This window comes from Mastigoproctus giganteus, chromosome 5 (assembly GCF_048544385.1).
Source record: "Mastigoproctus giganteus isolate SK-2022 chromosome 5, ASM4854438v1, whole genome shotgun sequence".
Taxonomy (NCBI): Eukaryota; Metazoa; Arthropoda; class Arachnida; order Uropygi; family Thelyphonidae; genus Mastigoproctus; species Mastigoproctus giganteus.
The window spans coordinates 71,186,745-71,212,036 of NC_143579.1; the positions used below are offsets into that span (position 1 = coordinate 71,186,745).

Here is a 25,292-nt window from a genome sequence, read left to right on the forward strand (position 1 = left end):
CCAACACTGAACCCTGAGGGACTCCACTAATAACATTAGTCCACGATGAGCAGAGTCCATTGATTACTACTCTCTGTCTTCTCCCCCTCAACTACCCCTTTCTCCATAGCAGCAATTTGCCTCCAATGCCACACTGCTCCAATTTGTGCAGCAGGCTTCCATGTGCAACAGTATCAATTCCTGGAACAGAAGTTAAACTCAGAGGTCTATAAATACCTGTGTCAGCCTTTGATCCTTTGTGAATTTGGGTCACATTTACACATCTCCAGTCTATGGGTACCTCCCCTGAGTCCAAGGAAGCTCTCATAATTATGGTTAAGGGTATGCTTACTTCCTTTGCTGCCTCCTTTAATATAACTGGATAGATCTCATCCACTCCAGGTGCCTTTCTTGTGTTTATGTTCAACAATTTCTCCTCCACTTTACTCTCAGTTATTAAAAGATTATCTAGCTTGTTGCCAGAGTTGAATACACTTCCTGCATTCCCTTCGCTCAATAACTCCTCATGTGTGAATGTCGATGCAAAAGATTCCTTTAGTTTGTTAGCTACCTGAGCAGGATTATCAACAGTTGAACCATCGATATCAAGTGGACCAATCTGATTCATCCCCTTCCTTCTAGAGTTTACATAAGTAAAGAACTCTTTGCTGTTTTTCTTTGCATCCCTTGTTAAAGATTTCTCGTAATATGCCTTCGCCTGCCTAACCTCCTTTGTAACTTGGTTACATATCAACTTATATCTATCATAGGCTTCTGTGTCACATGTTAATTTATATATATCCCATGCATTTTTCTTCTCTGCCATATGTCTCATTAGTTCATCTGACATCCATTTAGGCCTAAACCTTGAACAATATTTCTTAGTTGGTATGTAAAGCTTAGTAGCTTCCTAGATAAGTTCTTTGAATGCTTCCCATTTTGAATTTGCTGTTGGTAACATCATCAGTTGGTTCCACTGTATAGAATTTAAATACTGTCTCAGACCATCGTTGTCGCCTTTATGCAAGCAATAATCTTCCCTTTACCTCTGATGGTAGTTACCTCTTTGAGTAAATCCCACTTCAGCACACTGTGATCACTGCCACCTAGTGGTTCCTTTATCTGCAGATTCTTAATGCATGAAGAATCACTAGTGATTATCAAATCAAGAGTATTACTCCCTCTAGTTGGCTCCCGAACATGCTGATGTAGAAAACAATCATCCAATAAATCCACAAAAGCCGTGCTAGTGTGTGAGTGACTAACCCACAAATTTCAGTCAATATCTGGGAAATTAAAATCCCCCATTATAAGACTCTCTGATTTACTGGCCCACTCTATTTCCCTGTACAGTTTCTTATTATACTCATCAGAGTCATTATGCCTATAGCACAGTCCTACTCTCAATTTTGATCTCCCAATGCTTATGTCACACCAAACTGACTCGACGCTGCACTGTCCAGCGATGTCGACTGGCTTTAGTTGCTTGGATTTTATGTGTTTCTTAACTAATAGCATAACTCCTCCTCCCTTCCTATCCTGTCTATCCTTTCTGTAGACGTTGTTCTCCCCAAATTCCAGTTTTGCATTCCTTATATCTATGTGACACCACATCTCTGATATACCAACAATAACCGCCTTTCGTGCTTTGAGCAATACCTCAAATTCATCAAATTTATTTACCAAACTACTGGCATTGGTGTACACCCAAGTATACATGCACCTGTTCCTATTCTTAGCTACCCTAACACAACCCATGAGTTTACTTGTAGCGCAGTGACTCCCAGCAATCTCTGAAATATCCTGCATCTTGTTTTCCAGGCTTCTTCTCTTTGGTAGAAACACAGTCACTACTCATATTTACAATATAGTCACGACATTGCACCTCACCTGGCAGAGCTGGTGCACACTCTGGATCTTCTGGATGGCTGCCGAATCATCATAGCCATAGATGCAAACACCAAGTACTCCTTTTGGCTCAATCTCTATACTGACATCAGAGGCTTCTTGCAGAAGAGTTCCTAGCCTCATGAGACCTGTCCTTGGCAAATAAACCAGGGCAATTTCACACTTTTAGCTGAACAAATGGAGAGTCCAACATGACAGCTACCTTTATAGACTTCAAAGGGGCCTTGACTCTGTCTTGTGGCCTAGTGTCGTGAGGCATTTTGGGCCACCGAATGTTCTCCTGAGCTCTACAAATACTTTAATAGCTATTTCACGAACAGGAAAATCACAATCAATCAAAACCCCATTCTATCGGATTACAATGATTACCACTATAGGCTGCCCTTAGGGCTCCATTTTTGGCCCAGCTATGTGGAACATGGTGTTAGATGAGTGGCAAAGCTACAACTTCGAGCATACCTCCATGTTTTCCTATGCTGATGACCTCTTTATCCCGGACCCACTCGTTCCTCGATTGAGAACCGAGAAAATCATGTCATTGAAGCCCTTGCCACATGGGCCTCAATCCATAATTTGATGATTAGCACAACTAAAAGCCAAATGCTCTTGATAAAGGGCACAAGACAATAAGTGGACTTTTTTACCACATCTCAACTCCCTCAATGAAAAAAAAAACTAAGCGATCCACAGCCATATTGACTTGGGTAACCTGGACCGACTGGGGACTAAAACGAAGACCTCTTCACCTCCTTTCCAGCACTGTAATCATAACAATCATAACTTATGGAGCCCAAATCTGGATTTCTTGTGTGAACAAGAGGACCATCTTGCAACAGGTCTGTACATATCCAACGACTCTTCCTTCTACGCATGTCTCAAACATGTCACGCCATTTCAACACCTACTATCCGAGTAATCATAGGGAAACTTCCCCTAGATCTGCACGTCGCTTTTTGTGGTCTAACGGAATGCACCAGAAAGAACATATCAACAGAATTCCTAGATATAAGCACTAGACCTGACCAAGATCTGAAAGTAGAAAAGAAACATATTTGGCAAGAAGTGAACATCCTGTGACAATCTCTATGGTCCGGTCCATTACTGATAAAGATGTTATAACAAAGATGTTTATCCCAATTATCGACCACTTCATCAGCTACACCTGGACCTGGTTCACCCCCAACCTGGAGACGACATATCTCCTCTCTGGACATGAGTCAATCAAGGATAAACTACAGGAACTGGGCCTCTCCAACGACGTTTGCATCTTCAGTGAGTGACATGGAAGCTTGTAGTGACATCATGTTCAACTGCGTTGCCTCAGACAACAACTTCTGGAGAGAACTACGAAACGTGCAAACTGTCTACTCCCTAATTGCAACAAATACATCCTTCTTTGCCTTTTTCTAATTTCGCTACCAAGGTATTCAAGCAGAGAAGGAATCTCTTGGCAGCTCTTCCACAACCACCATAGCAGAACATCCATCTATTGGAAATAGATATATCACAATCAACTCCGTGCATTGAATTCTCCAACTGGACATCGACTCATCTCACCACCTTCCATAGAGAGCTTGATCTCCAGCATGCTGCTGCTTCAAAAATACTCCTTAGAAATCTATTCACTCTTAGGCCCTTCTTCAAGGCACCCCACCTACTACAGTTTTCCTAGCTCCTACTCGCTTGCTTCAGATACATCCCTCTTGATATCCCCCTTTCACTTTCACCTTTGATTTCCCATTCTTCCACTGTCTCCATTTTTCTCTTCATTTGGGGCTTTCCCCTGGCACTACCAGGGGCCTGGACCGGCTCCTCATGCCTTGCATGGATGCTGGGAGAAGGTAGTTTGTCCTTCCTTAGTGATCGCACCTCCTAGTAACTAAGAGGCCAGATGGACAACACGTAAGTTACAGTACACGACATAATTCACACTCATCCAGCCTTGCACAGTCATGCATGTTCACAGTGCCACTAAGCGCGGTTTTGTGGAAAACCACTGGTACCACCTAACAAAAATACTACCACTACTTTACCATATTGAGTGGTGGATATTATGATACACTGAAAAAGGAACTGCCTCAGAAAATAATTTTGATATACAGGGTGTCTCAAAAATATTGGTACAAACGTTTAGGGGAGGTAGGTTAGTTAGTTAGTTATTTGGTTTTTAGGAGCATTAGCAACTAAGGCCATATTGCTCCGGGATATGCGGTTGTCATTCCCTGACCTTTCTGCATCCTCCGTATTTGGTGGTGACCGGCTCGAACCCCAGTCTAATCAAGAAGCGTGTGCTACGCACTGCTGCTCCTTTCCACCTGGCTACGGAGGCGCCCATGGTAGACATGCATCTAGTGTATGGATTAGCAGGGGCAATGGACGAACCGCTCATTTATGGAGAATGCTTCCCAAACATGTACCAGACTGTTTGTTTGCGCATGTGCATCAAAATTTGTGCGATTATGGGTCATTTAGAGGTAACAGGAGTAGTGCGGGCAGACCACGTTTGACGAGAACTCCCACCATGGAAGAAAGTGTGTTTAATTCCGTCCAGAATAATCCTACTACCAGCACACGTGCTGTTGCCTCTGCCTTAGGAGTCTCACTGCAGCGTAGTGTCTGGCATGACGATTCCTTACACCCCTTTCATATCCAGAGTTCAGTTACTGTTCCCCCAAGATCATCCTGCATGTGTGGCTTTTGCACAGTGGTTTCTCCAAGAAAGCGTTCAAGACTTGAATTTTCCAGCCTATGTTTTGTTCACGGATGAGGCTTATTTCACTCGGGAAGGCTTATTCAATCAGCACAATGCTCATGTGTGGGCTCACGACAACCCACACAGTGTGCGCCCCAATGTGGCACAACAGCGCTTCACAATAAATGTGTGGGCAGGTATGGTCGGTGACTGCTTAGTCGGCCCATACCTGTTACCATCCCTCATGAACTCCGCTAAATATTGGTTCTTGAACAAGTTCTACCAGGGTTACTTGACGATGTTCCAGTAAATGCGAGATGCAATAATTGGTTTCAACATGATGCGCCACCTGTCCATTATGGAAGGTGTGTTCGTGACCATTTGAAGAGGCGTTTTGGGCGCCGATGGATTGGCCGTGGTGGACCCAATGCCTGGCCTCCCCGCTCACCAGATTTATCGAGCCTTGATTTCTTTCTGTGGGGAGCCCTCAAATCTATTGTGTATGAATCGCCTATGGAGACAGAATTAGATCTCATGGCGAGACTCGTCTGTGCTGCTGCTACTGTCAAAGAGGCTCCAGATGTGTTTGACCGTCTCCGCCAATCCATGATGCGTCGGTGTCACACATGCATCACATCTCATGGTGGAACCTTTGAGCATCTGCTGTAACATCATGAAATGCATCCATCTCGTACTCCATTGTTAATATTTTGTCAAATTAATGTTTGCCACTAATTGCTGTCTTGTGTCATTTCTGCTTCTTGTGGCTCTGCTACTACTTTCCTTATAGGTTCCTATGCGATTCACATTCCTTTAGATGTTACCTACCTCCCCTAAACGTTTGTACCAATATTTTTGAGACACCCTGTAGATAAACATTTTCTGGAAAATGTTGTATTTTCAGCAAGCGACATTCCATCTGTCTGGGGAAGTTAAGAAACAGTGGTTTCATACTGGTATCAATCTGAAAATCTCCCCTGTTAGTGAACAAGAGTGTAATAATTCCAAGGTAAATACGTGGTGTGCACCATTCTTCAGCCAGGTGATTGGGCCATTTTTCTTTTGTGAAAACACTCCAAATTACCTAGATATACTCGAAATGTATGCTACACCTTGACTTGAAGATATGCAGCGACACATTCTATCAGCAAGTTAGGACACTACCACATTGGAGTTTGCGTATTCACGATTTCCCCAATAAAAAATTTCCTAGCCAACGGATTGGCCGGGATAGTCCCAGTCCATGGGGCCACGTAATGTACAAGGTATACAAAAAGTTAACATTACAGAGTTAAGACTTGTATGAATAGGCAGTGACTTCCTTGAATAGGAAGTCACTGCTTCAAACCCTTTGAATTAAAATCGTTCAGTCTTGACATCCTACGTGCTACCAAAGGTGCCCACGTGGTTTACTGAAGTGCAGTGTGAGATAAGAAATTCTTTGAGTTGGTTTATTAAGTACAGCAAACCGTTTTATATCTATTACAATAAAATATTAATGAGGTTCAGAAGTGAATAATTTCGACATCCTGTAGATATATACACGTACATATAACATACATTGTGCTTTGTTGAGTTAGCATTGTAAAACAATTAAATGGCATGTTTCACACTGTTAAATACTTTCATTCTTAACCAATTGATCTGTTGATAGCAGTCGTTAACATGGGGCACATATTAACTGGAAGAGTGGTAAATTCAAAATACTGGAAAGGAAACACATATTGAGAATTTGTTAGTGATAAATTTACTCTTTAATAATTACGGCTATACAGATTTTCAATGTTTGACGTTTCTGCAAGTTTACTAAGTTTTTTCAGCTTTCAAATATATTTTAGAAATGTTATGCAACTTTCAAAAAAGTTGTGGGGGGAGGGGATAGAGAGACTGTAAACTTATTAGTTCAATTCAGTCGTGTTGTTTTTAGAAAGCCAGTTAGAAAATACTAGAACAGTGGTTCTCAATATTTTTTGGCCCATGCGCACTTTTCAAACGTCAGAATGTCATTCCCCCACCTTTCAAAGATTGTCTGACTCAAAAGGTGCATTCGAAAAAGATAAAAAAGTGAAATATTTATCTTCATTTTTAATTTAATATGTGACATCCAATAAAGTGTGATGTCCTGTAGATTATGTACAATCTGTAGAACTGTAGTTTGTAGAAAGACCAATATTCCAACACTGGGTCTGTCAACTATGGTCCCGATTCTCCCCCTGGGAGGGAATTCCCACCTGGTTGAGAACCCCTGCACTAGAATGTTTGCTCTACCAATGAGTTTTACATTTATAAGAATGAAGGTAAGGTCTTTGTTTCTATTTATATCTGAAGAATCCTTTCGTTTGCAGGCAAATAGATAGCAGTGGTCCTTACGGAAAACTAAGTGAGCGAAAGAATCTAGTTTGCAGCTGAAAATAAAACATTCACTTTTCATACTGATAAAGGAACTGAATAAAACTGTAATGACTTTATACAGTGAATGAACCAATATGTTCTTTGAGAATTTTCATTCATTAAGATATATCTTTACTTATTAAGAGGTGGCTACCATTGGAGATATGTATTAGAGATCAAATTACATTTGTGATGGAAAATAAAATTTCTAAATATCTTGGAACTTGGTATATTTTTTTGGCTAAGTATACTTACCAGATCTTCCTCTAAATGTATATATTTAAAGGGAACAAAATACATAGTCAATAATTCTATTATATCCAAAAAAATCTTCAGAAACTTGGAAGTTTCTGAAGGTTCTCTGGCTTGTGTGGCCAAAGAGAACCCCAAATAATTGTTCTTGTGAGAATAGTAAAAAGTTAAATGTTAAAAAAAAAAAAAACCCTTTATTATTTACTTATAAGGGTGTAGTCTCACTAAGAATTTTTTTAGTTATTACTCACTGCATGTTTTTCTGTGAATAACTGTTTTGGAGAATATGAGTGCCTTTTATGTGTTAACTGGATCTTATTTACAGTGTAGCTTTGGTAAGTTCCAGATATTTGTTAGGATTTTTAAAGATATTCACACAGCTTACACCAGAAATTCATGAGCATTACACAAAGGGTAATGCTTTCTCACGTTACCTTTCTAACATGTTGGTGTAGAAGTCATCAATAATTCCATAAAATTTCCAGTCAATATCTGTAACGTTAAAATCTACCCACTATAAGACATTCTGACCCAATATATTTGTCTGTATAGTTATAATCATCACTTACTTGGCCTATAACATAAACCTCCCTCCATTTGTCTTTCCACCAATCAACTACCCAGTGGCTAAAGACATATTTCCATACATCTATCCCGCAACCATTCTTCTTCAGTTTGAATTTGTCTCCTCACGTGCATAGTCTGAGCAAGAGGCAGGATTCCATTGACACGAAACTTAGTCAATCCAAGCCTCGATCAGATCTCAGGTGTCTAGTATGCAACTAGACTAGACTGAAACTTTTGTTCCCCTCACTAATCTTGTTGCTCTTCTCTGTACCCACTCCAATGAGACTTGCAGATCTATATGCAGTACTCAAGATGTGGTGGCCTAACCATTCCTTATAAAACAGGATAATCACCTCCATATCCCTACTGGCAAAATTCCTGTATATCATTGATAAAAAAAAGCTGAGCTGTCCAGGCAGCCTGTCTGCACTGCTTGGAGAACTTTCTATCTAACTGCACAATTACCCCAGTCTTCCACTACCCTGAGTATTGTACCATACAGTTGGTAAGTTAATCTGCGATTACTGCTCTCCATATGAAGTATCTTGCATTTGTCCATGTTAAACTTCAATTGCTGCTTTTTGCCCTAATTTATCTAGATCTTGTAGCATACCCTGATTACTGTCATTAACCATCCTGCCAACCTTCTTAACATCTACAAACTTAAGACATTAGGCCTGATATTCCTTCATCAATATCAATAAATACTGAAAAGAACAATGGGCCCAGCGCCAAATCCTGAGAGACTCCGCTAATAGCATTTTTCCAAAAGTGGTGACCAGTGAAAACCACTCTGTCTTCTCCCACTCAACTATCCTGTTATACATACCAGTAATTTTATGTAAACAGTATGAAAAGTTTTTCTGATATCTATGATGTCGTTGTTGTGTCTGTTTGTTATTTCGTTTTTAGGAGCATTAGTAACTAAGGCCATATTGCTCCGGGATATGTGGTGGTCATTCCCTGACCTTTCCGCATCCTCCGTATTTGGTGGTGACAGGCTTGAACCCCGGTCTAATCAAATGTGTGCTACGCACTGCTGCTCCCTCCCACCTGGCTACGGAGGTGCCTCTATGATGTCAAAATTATTTTTTTGCATCATTCTTTGTCACTGTTCATAGCATCCAATCATATTGGTCAAACAAAACTGCACCTTAACAAATCCATGCTGATTGCAATATAAATATATTTCTGGCTAGATGATTTATTTATATAATCAGTGACTCCATTATTTTCCCTGTAACAAAAGTCAAGCTCACAGGTCTGTAATTACTCATGTTCCCCCTTGATCTCCCTTTGTGAATTAGGGATACATTTGCACGTCTCCACTGAATTCGAAGATGCTTTCATAATTATGGCTAAAGGTTTGCTGACATCTTTTGTTGCTCCCTTAATATAACTGAATAGATACCATCAACTACAGGTTCTATTTTACATTTACCTTCAATTTCTTTCACTTCCTGTTATTACAAAATCATTTTACCTCCTTTAGAATTTGATACACTTCTGACATCCCCATCCCTAAAAAACTCATGTGAATGTGATGCAAAATAGCTATTGTTTGCCAGCAACCTGAGTAAGTTTGTCAACCATAAAACCATTCATACCTGGTGGACCAATGTGATTCCCTCCCCTTCCATCTAGTATAAACACTAGAAGGAAGGAGTTAAATAAAGAAGCCTTTGCCGTTTATCATTGTATTCTTTGCCAGAGACTTCTCATCTGCCTTAGCTTGCCTAACCTTCTTTGTGAGTTGATTTCAGGCTAGTTTATATCTACCGTAGGCTTGTGTTCTGCTTGATTTATATAATTTATGTTTGAGTGGCATCGTATTTTGATATTCCTACATTGTCCACATTTGATGACAATCAGTACTTCAAATTCACACCTTCCATTTGTGTATCGCACCCTTGTAAAAACAGGCCACACTGAGAAAAAGTCTACTCCATGAGTCTTGCACAATCTCACCTTGGCTGAATTGACAGAGCTCTCATCACGTACTCCCTCTCCTTATCATGTCTAGACAAAATTTTAAACATTTGCAAATTTAATCCGAACTTCTTTTTCTCACACTCTTTACAACCAAGAGTGCACAAAACATCCCCTTTACTTTATCATGTCCCACTACAGGTAGCTTTGTTATTTTAGTCTGAGGCATCATTTAATTTATTACTCTAAATTTAATTTAAAAATACACGAAACTAAGTGATTTAACTATAATAATGCTACACGTACGGTTCTTGTATCGATTCACTGAGCAATGGCTCAAAATGAATCAAAAGTCAAAGTGGGAGAAACTACTTTGACTTTTTAAACAATTTCAGAGGCCAAGTAAGAAAAAATTACATCTACTAATCAGATCAGCAAAGATAACTGAACTACTAATTTTAAATAAATGGATAAAAAAAAAAAATAAACAATTTTTAAAAAATACAAGTCTATTTAACAGAGTTTAAAAATTGATCCCTATCATTTCATGTGGGAGTTTAAATAACAAAAAGTTCAAAATTTTGCCACCAGGAGCACAGAAAATGACTAATTTAAAAAAAATAACTTAAAAATTTCAATAATTATTACTGATCAAATTTCCACCTGTCCATCACTGTTTCTTATGTGCAACCAAGATGGGGCATTCTGTTCTCCATAGCTACCTTCATATTTTCTAATGGAACGTTTGCTTCATTCTGACAGATTGTGTTATTCTCATCTTAAAGAGTCATTGTTGTACCCCGTCAATTCTTCAAATCACTCACTGTAATGCCAACGGATGACACTTGTAGGCTTAGGAATTTGGTAACCTTCTTCAAAGTGCATTTCAATAATTATGCCTTTTCTCAAATAAGGATTCCTAGAGACATTCTGCTGTGTTTGTTGTGCTCTGAGGGCTGCAATAAAACTATCACCATTATTGTAAAAAAGTTTAATTCAAATTTCTTTATCTTTATGCAAAAAGAAATGCCAACATAAAAGTGCATTTCAAAATACCAATTTTGACTACCTATTACAATTCTGTTCTTGAAAATTCAAAACAATATTTGAAACTTTTATCAATTTAGATTACATATGTTAGTGGTTAGATCAGTGCTATCCATTTTTTTTTAATGCTGACACACTATGTTGTGCCAATAATAATTTTGCATCTCACCCTTTTGTTCTGTATTAGTTAATATTAAAATTGCATGCATTTATTATTGAATAATACACACCTCCCTCTGTTTCATGCCAAAAGTAGGCAAACAAGGGCAAGGGGAAGAAGGATGGCATGTGGTACTGAATGCAAGTTTAATCAAGGCTATGTGAAATCAAATATCAACATGGCACTCTGGGGTGTCGCAACCCCCAGTCTGGAAAGCTTTAGGGTAGATGAATGGCAAGTTAAATAATTTAAAAAGAAACTACCAAAATCCTACATAATTCAGATCAGTTTGTGACAGAAAAGTAATCTTATATAGCAAGTAGAGGAAGAACATAATAAAAGAACAATATAAAATATATAAACAATATATTAAGAACAATATAAAACAAACATTTCCACCATTCATTAGAGGCCTATTTTAATTGTAACACATGCATTACAGTGAGGCATGACACTTTATGAGAAGTGAAATCACAAAAATTACAAGCAGTGGATTTGTTACATTTATAGCAAATCAATACACAATATTTTCACATTGCAAAAGAATTTACATGATACAGAAATAAGTGCAGTAACTCTGTTTGATGAAAATGTGATTACTATAAATCATTTCCACTTTTGATTTTCTTTAACAGACTTTTTTTTTTCCTCTTCAATCATCTTTTGGGCCTCCTCTGGAATATGACCATTATCAAGATCTTTGCTCCACTGTTTGTACTAAAAAAAAAGTTTTCATATAATCAACATCAAATATAAGAATTGCAAATTAAGCTAATTTACTCCTATACATAGCATTCTGGTTTGACAATTTATTTTTATTTTTAACAATTTTACTCTAATGCTGGGAAACGAAGTCAATATAAGAATAAATTAATATTTAAAAGCATTCATATCCATTTTTTAGAGAACAGCCAAACTCTTTATATCCCTTGTGTATGTAGTCTGAGCAAGAGGAAGAATCCCATTAGCAATGAGCTTGCTCAAGCCATTTAAAAATGTGTCCAGTATATGTTGCCATTGATTATTTTTGTTTCCAGCTAATAGCAGATACAGTTCAATAGATAGAAGCCCAAAAATAGCTTTAAAATGGAAGATACTGTACCTGCCAGCCACTGTTATTTGATTTTAGTTTACAAAAGCTGAAAATGGAAAAAAAAAAAAAAAATCACAGGAATTCAGTTCCAGAAGTTGATGTAATTAAATTCTCTCTCTCTCTCTCTCTCTCTCTCTCTCTCTCTCTCTCTCTCTCTATATATATATATATATATATATATATATATATATATATTATATATAATAATATATATGGTAGTAGTTGAATGTACCTCGAAGAGGTGAGGTATAAGTAGGTCGGTATAGTGTAGACCCATTGAAGCCTGTGATACGCCATAACCCAACCAAACATGAAGACCTAAGCACGTGCCAACGGAAACTGGAAAAAATAATATATACACATGCAACATATAAAAATTATTAACATGTTAATTATACATATGTAGATACGTTGAAAGGGACTTTATCGAGGGCTAACCCTTTCAATGTATCAACCATAATTAACGAGCTATCCGTTTCTGTTATCATCATCCAGTCCAACAATATCCAAATGATAGTAAAAAGTATACATAAGTGTGGTATACGAGAATGGGAGTTCCAAAAAGTAGATACCCAAGTGGGCAAGCCCGAATATTTAAACTTTATTAGGATGATAAGGTTATCAATGTATAAAAAGTATGCTAAAATTTTGCCATAGACTGGCATGATGGCATTTAGCCCAACGGATAGCTAATTTACAAAATTAATAGTTAGTATTACTAAGAATGAGATCCATCCACTGTTATACTTATATGTGTGGTAAGAGTTTAGCATTTTTAATTATTAAATCAAAAAGATAGCAAGCGCTAACACAAGGTGAACGGTGGTAGACTAGAGTATAGCTATAGTAACTCAATCCCCCTCGAATTACTCTAATAGTTCATGAGGTATGAAAAAGTAGAGTTTTTTTACAGCAGAAAGCAAGGTCAGCATAGGAAAAAGCAAAGCATAAGGTTACTTAGGATTAAACCAGGAGCGTAACTGCCCATCCCTTATAGTAAGGGATCCTGGTTTATGATTAGGTACAAAAAGTTAGCAAGCATAAGCAGTGTCTAAGATATCTAAAAGGATACGACTTACCACGTGTAGTCAGACAGTTAGTCTTACCACGTGTAGTTGACAAACGAAACGATTTCCAATTTAATGCCAATTGGAGCTCCAATATCTCCAAACGGATACACAGAAATATTATAATCATGCAATGTATTAGAAGAACCAACATATGCAGCAAGGTAGATGATATTATAGATACACTTAACAATTTCAGATTAAAATTAATAAACAACGGATTCCCACACGGCATCATTAAAATATACCTATATAAAGCTATTTTGGCAGCCCTTAATAAAAGACATAATAACATTAACCCACAGCTTATTATCGATAAAGTTTTGAACGGCACTTACACCACTTAAATTTGGTGGTTACATTTCGTGGTCTTATCATGATGACATCCTTGCAATTGGCTGGGCATGTATATATATATGTATGTATATAGTAGGTACTACCCATGGAGTATGTTACATATAGCTTACACTCATTGAAAAAGTCGTACCTATATTTACTCCACGGGCAGGAAAATATTCTTTGCATACTCTACTTTTACTTCGAGAACCATCTTTCAGTTTACATAACAAAAGTACAGAGGGCACCACATACTAATGAATTAATTGAAATAAATAGAGACATTTTAGAAATTTTAATGATTTTAACTACAAACACCAGTAGGCGTTTGACACTGCTATTGCCGCATATATACCACATACGCACTTTTATTCTGTCTTTCTAACTGTCTGACTACACGTGGTAAGTCGTATCCTTTTAGACACTGCTTATGCTTGCTAACTTTTCGTACCTAATCATAAACGAGGATCCCTTACTATAAGGGACGGGCAGTTACACTCCCGGTTTAATCCTAAGTAACCTTATGCTTTGCTTTTTCCTATGCTGACCTTGCTTTCTGCTGTAAAAAACTCTACTTTTCATACCTCATGAACTATTAGAGTAATTCGAGGGGGATTGAGGTACTATAGCTATACTCTACTCTACCACCGTTCACCTTCTGTTAGCGCTTGCTATCTTTTTGATTTAATAATTAAAAATGCTAAACTCTTACCACACATATATAAGTATAACAGTGGATGGATCTCATTCTTAGTAATACTAACTATTAATTTTGTAAATTAGCTATTCGTCGGGCTAAATGTCATCACGCCAGTCTATGGCAAAATTTTAGCATACTTTATTATACGTTGATAACCTTATCATCCTAATAAAGTTTAAATTTTCGGGCTTGCCCACTTGGGTATCTACTTTTTTGGAACTCCCATTCTCGTATACCACACTTATGTATACTTTTTACTATCATTTGGATATTGTTGGACTGGATGATAACAGAAACGGATAGCTCGTTAATTATGGATACATTGAAAGGGTTAGCCTTCGATAAAGTCCCTTTCAACGTATCTACATACGTATAATTAACATGTTAATAATTTTTATATGTTGCATGTGTGTATATATATTATTTTTTCCAGTTTCCGTTGGCACGTGCTTAGGTCTTCATGTTTGGTTGGGTTATGGCGTATCACAGGCTACAATGGGTCTACACTATACCGACCTACTTATATCTCACCTTCGAGGTACATTCAACTACTACCATATATATTATTATATATTTACAGACAGATTTAATGTTTAATCTCATACAGATTAAAGATTTAATCTCATAAAGATTAAATCTCATACAGATACAGGCCTCCATAGCCGAGTGGGCAGGAGCGGGAGTGCAGTAGCACACGCTCTTTGAGTAGACCGGGGTTCAAGCCCCTGACTGCTGAATACGGTCGATCTGCCAACCCGCACTGGACCAGCGTGGCAGATTATGGTCCATTTCCCTCAGCATGAATTGTTGAGGAGGCTTCCATCCTGCAGTGGGTTGATAATGGCTGCACTTTACTTTTACTCATACAGATGGCATTAATTGGTTCTGATATAATTTATTATTTATATCTAACATTAAATACACTATTGCATTTTTGTATCAGTATATATAGAGAGAGAGACAGAGAGAGAGAGAATTTATCTTTATTAACCACTTTTTTTACGCTCTGGTTTGATTTTTAACAATTTTACTCTAACATTGCTTTTAAGAGCAAAACTGCCAAATGTAAATTTTCAGGCAACTCACCTGTGAAAGAGTTAATAGCTCAAATTTGTAAACTCATTTACATATTATCAGCAAAATGTATCAACAGACTGGCTTTAGATCTAGATGACAAGATAAAAAAGAAAAGAACTTGTCTTTTTGCACTTTCTAAATACATATTCTGCAAATGAGGGTACTTTGTGTGAAAATAGCACATTTTCATTTTTATATGTTATGAAATATTATTTAATTATTTAAATGCAAAAAAGTTTGTCAAATAACCTTGGTTCAACTGTTTTTGATAGGACTGACTAAAATAGTGAATATAAAAGATGCAAGTTTGACTCAAATCACTGAATAAACATGTGGCAATCAACAGTGATGATGATGACCATATTCTCAAAGGAGCAGCTACCTCAGCTTCAGTGAATCAATGCTGATTAAAGGGCAGGGGTAGCTGGAATAATTCACTCAATATCTCTAAATAGGCCTACGAGGCTGGGAAAACTCATATTAAATAATTAAACTTCACACCAACCAGGTTGGTGTGAAGTTTAATTATTTAATATAATTCACTCAAACCTAGTTAAGTCAGAGTGAGGAAGAAGGAAGGGCAAAGTGACTAAGTATAGTGGAAATTAGCCAGTTAATAAATGAAATCCACTACCTTCAATGCTGAGAAGCAGTTTTGAATGTGATGAAGCATGATTCTTAAGGTGAAAGTCAAGTCTGGTCTTATTAAGTCAGTAATAGTCTTTCCAAACTACAGCATAATAGCTGACACATACGTTATGCTGTATTCCAAATTACTCCATATATAAGAATAAAAGATAAAATATTATAGTCTTTCCAGACTACAGCATAATAGCTGACACATATATTATGCTGTATTCCATATTACTCCATACATATGAATAAAATATGTAAATAATATAAACGTTTTTTCATCATACAAATCCCTTGGATTGTTGTCATAATTTTCTAGCTGTGGATCTGCATTTTCTATTGGTGGGAATGACTGTAAGGCCACTGCAAATTTTGATTTTGGATATAAAATGAAAGAGAACTGATGGAAAATAACTAGTTATTTTCAGTAATTTACCCATTTACTAGTGACGTTCATTTATTAAAATATTTTTGGGCTTGATGTCAAATCCAACACCACACTTCAAACAGCAAATAAGATTATGGGTGAAACTGATTGGGGATGGGGGAAGATTATCAGACAACAAAATTATCTGGTAAGTGATTGACAGGTACTTTCACACTAATGAATGCTTAGCTACAACAGCATCCCACAGGTGCATATAACTGATAACTGTCAAGCAATGTGGATAACCCATGATGGGCAAAGCACAATCAAAGCAGGAACCACAAGCAGTCAAAGCAGCTCCATGCAATTTAGAAAACAGAATCTTTAAAACTTAACCATGAATAAGCAAATCAACAAACCATAACATGGTCATGCAATTTCATTGCTCCATGGAACTCTTCTTTTATAAAACTTTTGATTTTGATAGGTGTGCTTTTATCAGCCAAAAGATATAATTATTTAAATATTGGATTACACGCATAAATTTGTACTTTAATATTACTGTATTCATTTTATTTTCAAATAATGAAATCTGTGACAGGCCAGAAACTTTTCAACTATCCCTCATAAATGATGTTCACTTCCTAGGAGGGAAAAAAAAAAAAAAAACAAAAAAGCCTTCTGCTTATTTTTTATAAGTTATAAAATGACACACATCTGTACCTTTAAACATTAAAAATTTTGAATAAAAAAAAAAAAAAAGGCTTAACTCTTTCAGCAGTATATCTACATTTTTCATGTGTGGTGTCTGTGGCACATATATGATCTACTTTTCACACACGGACTGGCTTATGCTCTTTCTTCCTTCCATCTTTCCTTTCGTACTAAAGGACACTCCCAAGAGTATAGGAAGATCAAAGTTTTGAAAGTTGCTTTACACAATGTGTCCATCGTTATATGAACTGGCTTGCTATTTCTCTAGTACATACTACAATCTGTAATCCATGTTTCCAACAACAAATTCTAAATAGGTAGCATTCAAGGAATTAATCTTGAAGGATACAAAGCTTTTCACACCAACTAAGAAATACTGTTCAAAGTTTAGGCCTAAACAGATGTCAGATGAAGTAATGAGATTCGTGGCAGAGAAGAAAAATGCATGGGATGCATATAAATTATCAGGAGACACAGAACCCTATGGTAGATATAAGCTAGGTCTCTAATCAAGTCACAAAAAAGGTTAGGCAAGCGAAGGTAGATTACGAGAAATCTTTGGCAAAGGATAAAAAGAAAAATAGCAAAGTCTTTTTTACTAATATAAACTCTAGAAGAGGATGAATCAGGTTGGTCCACTCAACATCAATGGTTTAAGTGTTGATGATCCTGCTCAGATATCTGACAAATTGAATGAGTATTTTGCATCTACATTCACAAATGAGGAATTCTGTAGGAAAGTGGAGGACAGAAACTTACTAAACTAACAGGGAGCTTAATGATTTTGTAATAACTGAGAGCAAAGCGGAGAAATTGTTGAAGTTAAACATAAGAAAGGCACCTAGGGTGGATGGGATCTATCCAGTTATATTAGAGGAGGTGGTAAAGGAATTAAGCAAACACTTAGCCATAATTATGAGAGCATCCTTGGACTCAGAGGAGGTCCCCACAGACTGGAGATGTGCAAATGTGTTCCCAATTCACAAAGGGGATGATATGGATAATTAATTATAGACCTGTTAATTTACCTTCTGTTCTAGGGAAAATAATGGAGTCACTGGTTAAAGAAGCATTGCAGGATCAAAGACTGCACTAATAATTCAAACACAGCATAGGTTTGTTATGGGGAAGTCTTGTCTGACAAATTTGACTGGATACTACGATGTAGTCACAAAGGAACTGGATGCAAAAAATAATTTTGATATCACATACTTGGATTTCAGGAAAGTTTTTGATACTGTTGTGCACGGAAGACTGCTGTACAAATTGGAAAGTGTGGCATTGGAGGCAAATTGCTGCTATGGATAAAGTGACGGTTGAGTGGGAGACAACAGAGAGTGGTAATCAATGGACACTGCTATTCATGGACTAATGTTATTAGTGGAGTCCCCCAGGGTTCGGTATCGGGCCCATTGTTGTTTTATATATTTATCAATGATATTGATGAAGGTATATCAGAGTTAATGTCCAAGTTTGCAGATGATACAAAGGTTGGCAGGGTTGTTAATGACAGTAATGGCAGTGTGCTACTGCAACAGGATCTAGATAATTTGGGCAGATGGGCTGAGAAGTGGAAACTGAAGTTTAACATTGATAAATGAAAAGTACTGCATATGGGTAGAAGTAACCCCAGAGAAACGTACCAACTGTGCGGAACTACACTCAGGGTAGTAGAGAATGAAAAAGACCTGGGGGGGTAATGTGCAGTCAGTTTTGAAGTTTTCTCAGCAGTGCAGTCAGGCTGCCAGAGCAGGTCATTGGGTTTTGTCAATGATATACAGGAATTTGGCTAATTTTTTTTTTTTTTTTGTTTTTTATGAAAACCCCAAATGAGAGGTATTAGAACCTATAGTAATTAGTACCATGCTTGGGTTGGAGGTTGAGAAGATGACAGAAGATATTTGTTGACATTAGACAAACTTCTGTAGACTGTAATTTTCAGGAAATACATATGAAGGAAGGTTGTTTCAGAAAATGGCAGTTGAATGAATAAACAATGAAGATCAAAAGTTGGTTCTGTGAGTTTGAATTTGGACAGTAAATGGATATTGGCGGCACGTGTTCGGACTCTTTTGAAAGAGAGAGCGGGAATTACAGAAGTCAATTCAGAAGAACAGTGCACATGGAAGTATCTGTAGAAAAGGCATGCTGCAGAAACAGTACGTCTATAAGACAGCGAGTGGAGAGACCCTGTTAGAAATGAGTCATTAATTAACCTACTGACCTCTTCTGAATGGAATCTACAAGCCTGAGAGAGGTTTTGGTGGTACCATCCCAGATGTAGGAACAATATTCCATAGTAGGGTGGATTTGCAATTTATACAGAGTAAACAGCTGTTTGGAAGAAAAGTAACGACGACAGCGAAACAGAAAACCAAGTTTTCTAGATGCAGAGGAATCAAAATTGTAATGTGCATGTGCCAAGAGAGATTAGAAGTCAGGGTAATCCCCAAAAGAGATATATCATTTTGCCTAGAAATCGGAGTGTTACCAAAGATAAGCATAGGAACAGAAGAATCCTTTTTCCGAGATATAAGACAAGACTGAGTTTAGAAGTATTGAAATCAACTAAGTTGTCTTTGCCCCACTGAAGAATTAACTGGAGATCGGCATTTAAGGAATTGGTAGCGGATATTCGAGAAGTTGAAGCTGATTGAGCAGGGCAAAGTTTCTTAAAATGGAAGGTCATTAATATACAATAGGAAAAGAGTAGGGGGAAAGAACCGAACCCTGGGGGACGCCAGCATTAGTGGAGAAGTCAGAAGACAGAGAGCCATCTACCATCACCCTCAGTGAGCGATCAGAGAGAAAACTGGATAACTAATTAGAAAAAACAGTTGGCAAACCATAAGATGGAAGCTTGTGTAGAAGACCTTTATGCCAAACACGACTGAAAGCCTTTGAGATGTCGAGAGCAACTTCTTGTGTTTCACCAAACTTTTCCATTGAATTTGACCATAAATGGGTAACATAAGCCAGAATATCACTAATGGATTGACACTGACGGAATCCATACTGGTGATCATTGATCAGACTGAAGGTTTCTAGGTAGATTAAAAGTTGGCAGTTAATTGATTTCTCAATTACTTTAGACAGAGTAGAGGTAATTGCAATGGGACGATAATCGAATGGGAGGGATTTGTCACCCTTTTTAGAACTGGCATATGAGCAAATTTCCAAGCAGAAGGAAAAACACCTTAGAAATAAGAAAGTGAAAAAAGGCTGCAAAGAACAGGAGTAAATTCAGGAGGTTTTGAGAACAAGTGGAGAAATACCATCAGGACCTGGAGCTTTCTTAGCATCAAGATTCCGTCCTTTTGACGGAAGACCACAGGAGGCATTGAATGGAGCATGATGGGAAGTGTTTTATCAAGATCATTAATACATGAGTTGGAAGGAAAATGGGATGCTAGCATATCAGCTTTATCCTTGGCTGAAGTGACAACAGAACCATCTGGTTTGGACAGAGGTGGGAGCAGAGATGGGCAAAAGTTGCGGCCAATAGCTTCGGCAAGAGACCAGAAAGCTCGATTACCATTAGGGCAAGAAGCAAGTTTTCTAATCTTAGCCTGTTCAAAATCTAGCTTGGACTGATTAATAACTGCTTTACAATTGTTGCGAGCTTTGGTGTAGGCAGAAAATGAAACTGAAGAATTAGAAACAAGCCAATTACGATATGCAACATTCTCCTCTTGAACAGCCTTAGCACATTTATTGGAAAACCAAGGTTTCGATAAAGGATGAGATTTTAACGTGGAGTGTGGGATAAAGGATTCCATTCCTACAAGAATAATTTCACTGAGACGATCTGAGCAAACGTTGACATCAGAAGTTTTGAAACAGTAATCCGAACTAGGAAAAGAAGAAAAGAAATCTCGCAGGTAATCCCGTTATGCATTCTTGTAATGCCAAACAACACGTGGTTGGGAATAGCCATGAGATAAAAGTCTTCCATTGGAGAAGAGACAATCACCATGTTGTGATCTGAGGTGCCTAAAGGACCACTCACTTAGACCATGTACTTAGAAGGGTTGTTTGTGCGAAAAAGATCAAGCGTGTTGGCCATATGGTTAGGATTGTCCGGTACTGTTGAATTGTAAATGAACAATCTGTGCAAGGTCATTAGTAATTGAAAATGTCTCAGTATCTCAACCAGCTGGGTCTGTGTGACTAGAAAACGGAAGCCAGCTGGAGTTGTGAACATTAAAATCACCAAAGAAAATTATCTCACTGTTAGGAAAGTTAGACTGGAGAAAGTCAAAGAGCTCCAAGTGATTAGTGGAGTTGGGAGAATGGTAGAGACAACAGATGAATTTCACAGAATGAGGTAGAGAGATTTTAAGCCAGAGAAGATCGAAAAGTGGAGATTCCAAATTACCAAGTCTCTGACAGGGAAAATCGGAATGGACATATACACAAGTACCACCTTGGAGGGGAAAGGAATCATACAGGGAATGATTTGGCAACTGAGATGAGCAGTAGTTGAATCAACTGATAACTGAGATTCTACATGGGATTTGGCAGACTGCAAGTGGAAATGGACATCGCTGAGATTAGAATTGAGACCATGTATATTTGTGAAATTAACTAGGAAGCGTTTGGGAGGTTTAGATCTTTTCGCAGATAAGCTTACTCTATTCTAGGAGTGATAAGATAAGCTTACTCTATTCTAGGAGTGATAAGATAAGCTTACTCTATTCTAGTGGCTAGGAGCAGGAACGGGTGCATGTACACCAACGCTAGTAGTATAGTTAATAAATTTGACGAGCTTGAAGTGCTAGTCAAGACATCAAAGGGAGATATTGTTGGGATATCAGAGATGTGGTGTCACACAGATATAGGCAGTGCAGAGTTGGAATTTGGGCTGTACAATGTGTATAGGAAAGATAGTCAGGATAGGAAGAGAGGAGGGGTTATGCTGTTAGTTAAGAAATATACAAAATCTAAGGACGTGCACCCAATTGATGCTGGAGGACAATGCAGTGTTGAGTCTGTTTGGTGTGAAATAAGCACTGGGAAAGGAAAAATGAGAGTAGGTGTGTGTTACAGGCCTAATAAATCTGATGAGTATAATGAGCAATTGTGCAGAGAAATAGAGTGGGCCACCAGTAAATCAGAATGACTTATAATGGGAGATTTTAACTTTCCAGACATTGACTGGAACTTGTGGATTGGTCACTCGCACACTAGCAAGACTTTTGTGGATTTACTGGATGACTGTTTTCTACAGCAACATGTTTGAGAGGCAACCAGAGGGAGTAATACTCTTGATCTGATTATCAGTAGTGATTCTTCATGCATTAAGGAACCACCACTGGGCGACAGTGATCACAATGTATTGATGTGGGAATTATTTAAAGATGTAGCTACCATCAAGGCTAAAGGGAAGGCCTTTTGCTTTCGTAAAGGTGACTAAAGAGGTCTCAGACAGTTTTTAAATTCTGTACAGTGGGATCAACTGATGATGTTACCAACAGTGAATTCTAAATAGGAAGCCTTCAGGGACTTAATTTTGGAGGCTACTAGACTTTTCATTCCAACTAAGAAATACTGTTCAAGGTTTAAGCCTAAATGGATGTCAGATGAATTAGTAAGGCTAGTGGCAGAGAAGAAGAATGTATGGGATGCATATAAAGTATCAGGCAACAGAGAAGCCTATGGCAGGTATAAACTAGTCTGTAATCAAGTCATAAAGGAGGTTAGGCAAGCAAAGGCAGATTATGAGAAATCTTTGGCAAAGGATGCAAAGAAAAACAGCAAGAAGTTCTTTACTTACGTAAACTCTAGAAGGAAAGGGATGAATCAGATTGGACCACTTAACAGATTGGTTGACTATTGATGATCATGCTCAGGTAGCTGATAAACTGAATGAGTATTTTGCATCTACATTCACACATGAGGAGTTATTCAATGAGGGGAGTGCCAGAAGTTTATCAAATGCTAACAGGGAGCTAAGTGATTTTGTAATAACTGAGAGCAAAATGGACGAAAAATTGTTGAAGTTAAACATAAGGAAGGCAACAGGGGTGGACAGGATCTATCCAGTTATATTAAAAGAGGAAGCAAAGGAAGTAAGAAAACACTTAGCCATAATTATGAGAGCTTCCTTGGACTCAGGAGAGGTCCCCATGGACTGGAGGAGTACAAATGTATCACCAATTCATAAAGCAGGTTCAAAAGGTGACACAAGTAACTACATACATGTTAGTTTAACTTGTGTTCTGGGGAAAATAATGAAATCACTGGTTAAAGAAGCTTTGCAGGATCATTTAGACAAGATTGCAGTAATAGTTAAGACACAGAATGGGTTTGTCAATGGGAGGTCTTGTCTGACCAATTTGATTGGTTACTATGATGTGGTCACAAAGGAACTGAATGCCAAAAATAATTTTGATTTCGTATACTTGGATTTCAGGAAAGTTTTTGATACTGTTGTATATGGAAGACTGCTGTACAAATTGGAGAGGTATGGCATCATACCTCTCCAATCTTGTTGCCCTTCTTTGTACTCAAGGGTAAGCTGCTACAATAGATAAAGGGATGGTTGAGTGGGAGACAACAGAGAGTGGTAATCAATGGACACTAATAACATTTGTACACTCTTCGTGTACAAATGTTATTAGTGGAGTTCTCCAGGGTTCAGTGTTGGGCCCATTGTTGTTTTGCATATTTATCAATGATATTGATGAAGGTATATCAGGTTTAATGTCCAAGTTTGCAGATGATACAAAGGTTGGCAGGGTTGTTAACGACAGTAATGACAGTATGCTACTCCAACTGGATCTAGTTAAGTTTGGAAAATGGGCTGAGAAGTGGCAACTGGAGTTTAACATTGACAAATGCAAAGTACTGCATATGGGTAGCAATAACCGAAGAGAAACGTATCAACTGGGTGGTACTACACTCAGGGAAGTGGAAAAGATTAGGGGGTAATTGTGCTGCCAAATATGAAGTTCGTTGAGCAGTGCAGACGGGCTGCCATGGAGTCTTGTCAATGATATATAGGAATTTTTCTAGCAGGGATAAGGAGGTGATTATCCCATTGTATAAGGCAATGGTCAGGCCACACCTTGAGTACTGTATACAGGCTTGTAGGCCCCATTTTAGGAAGGATGTAGAGTTGCTAGAACGAGTACAAAGAAGGGCAACAAGATTGGTTAGGGAAACAAAGGGGTGCTCTTACCAAGAAAGGATTAAGTTCTGCAAATTGCAGCATCTGGAGACTAGGCACCTGCGAGGTAATCTGATTGAGGTGTATAAGACCTTGAATGGATTAAGCAGATTCAATGCTGATGGGATTTTTCCTTTTGCTCAGATTACAAACCTGAGGGGGTATATATTGAAATTGGGGAAGACAGCTGTAGAATAGATGTGCAGAAATTTGCCTTTAGCCAGCGGGTAGTTGATTGGAGGAACAGGCTTCCATCTTTTGTTATGGAAGCTAACAGCCTAAATAAATTTAAGGCTGAGCTGGGCAGGCATTTGGAACGAATGGAGGGATGAAATGGGAAGGTTTTTTGGCTGATGCTGCATAAGCTTGCTTTCTTGCATGTTGAAGTAATTTGACAATTCATGGTGTATTCAATAGTAAGAAAAAGTGGGGGGGACATGCTGTATGAAGTAATGAAATTTTTGGATATGGCTTACACATGGTAAGAATATACCCAGATCCTTGACATAACGTGGCCTCGACAGTACCCCCCGCCCCGTACACATTCACACTACTCAGACTCCCTCCAGTCACTATCTGGCAGAGTAGTGGTAGCAAGCTGATCTAGAAGACTCCTAGAGAGTTACCAATAGGTTCAGTTCGGTGTACTGACTAGCAGCTGGCCTGTGTACACCGTTTTAGAGATGTACCCTCAAAATGTAAGGAAGATTGGATTTTGCCATGATGTTGATCATAACCTGAAAAGTCATCAGTCATACTGCATGATGGAAGAGATGAGTAAGGGTTGACCGGAACTTAGCTCTGGAGACTAAACATGGGTTCCACCCCTTGAAGCCTCCTATTAGGAATAAGGAGGTGATTATCCCTTTGTATAAGGCAATGGTGAGGCCGTGCCTTGAGTACTGTGTACAGGTCTGGAGGCCACATTTTAGGAAGGACATAGATTTGCTAGAACCAGTACAGAGAAGGGCAACAAGATTGGTGAGGGGAGCAAAGGGATTCTCTTACCAAGAAAGACTTAAGTTCTGCAACCTCCAGCGTCTGGAGACAAGGCACCTGCGAGGTAATCTGATTGACGTGTATAATAAGACCTTGAATGGATTAAGCAGGTTCAATGCTGATGGGATTTTTCCTTTTGCTCAGATTACAAACCTGAGGGGGGTATAAATTCAAATTGAGGAAAGACAACTGTAGAATAGATGTGCAGAA

General features: G+C 38.1%; 1 protein-coding gene across 1 annotated transcript in view; it reads right to left on the bottom strand.

Annotated features, from left to right (window-relative positions):
• Positions 1-11,326: 11,326 nt before the first annotated feature.
• REPTOR-BP (REPTOR-binding partner) overlaps positions 11,327-25,292 on the bottom strand; it is a 60,134-nt gene continuing 46,168 nt past the window's right edge. Inside the window, exon 3 of the mRNA XM_090374061.1 lies at positions 11,327-11,642. Coding sequence (XP_090230187.1) covers positions 11,532-11,642 — 111 coding nt within the window. The 3' untranslated portion in view covers positions 11,327-11,531. The remainder of the gene's footprint in view (positions 11,643-25,292) is intronic.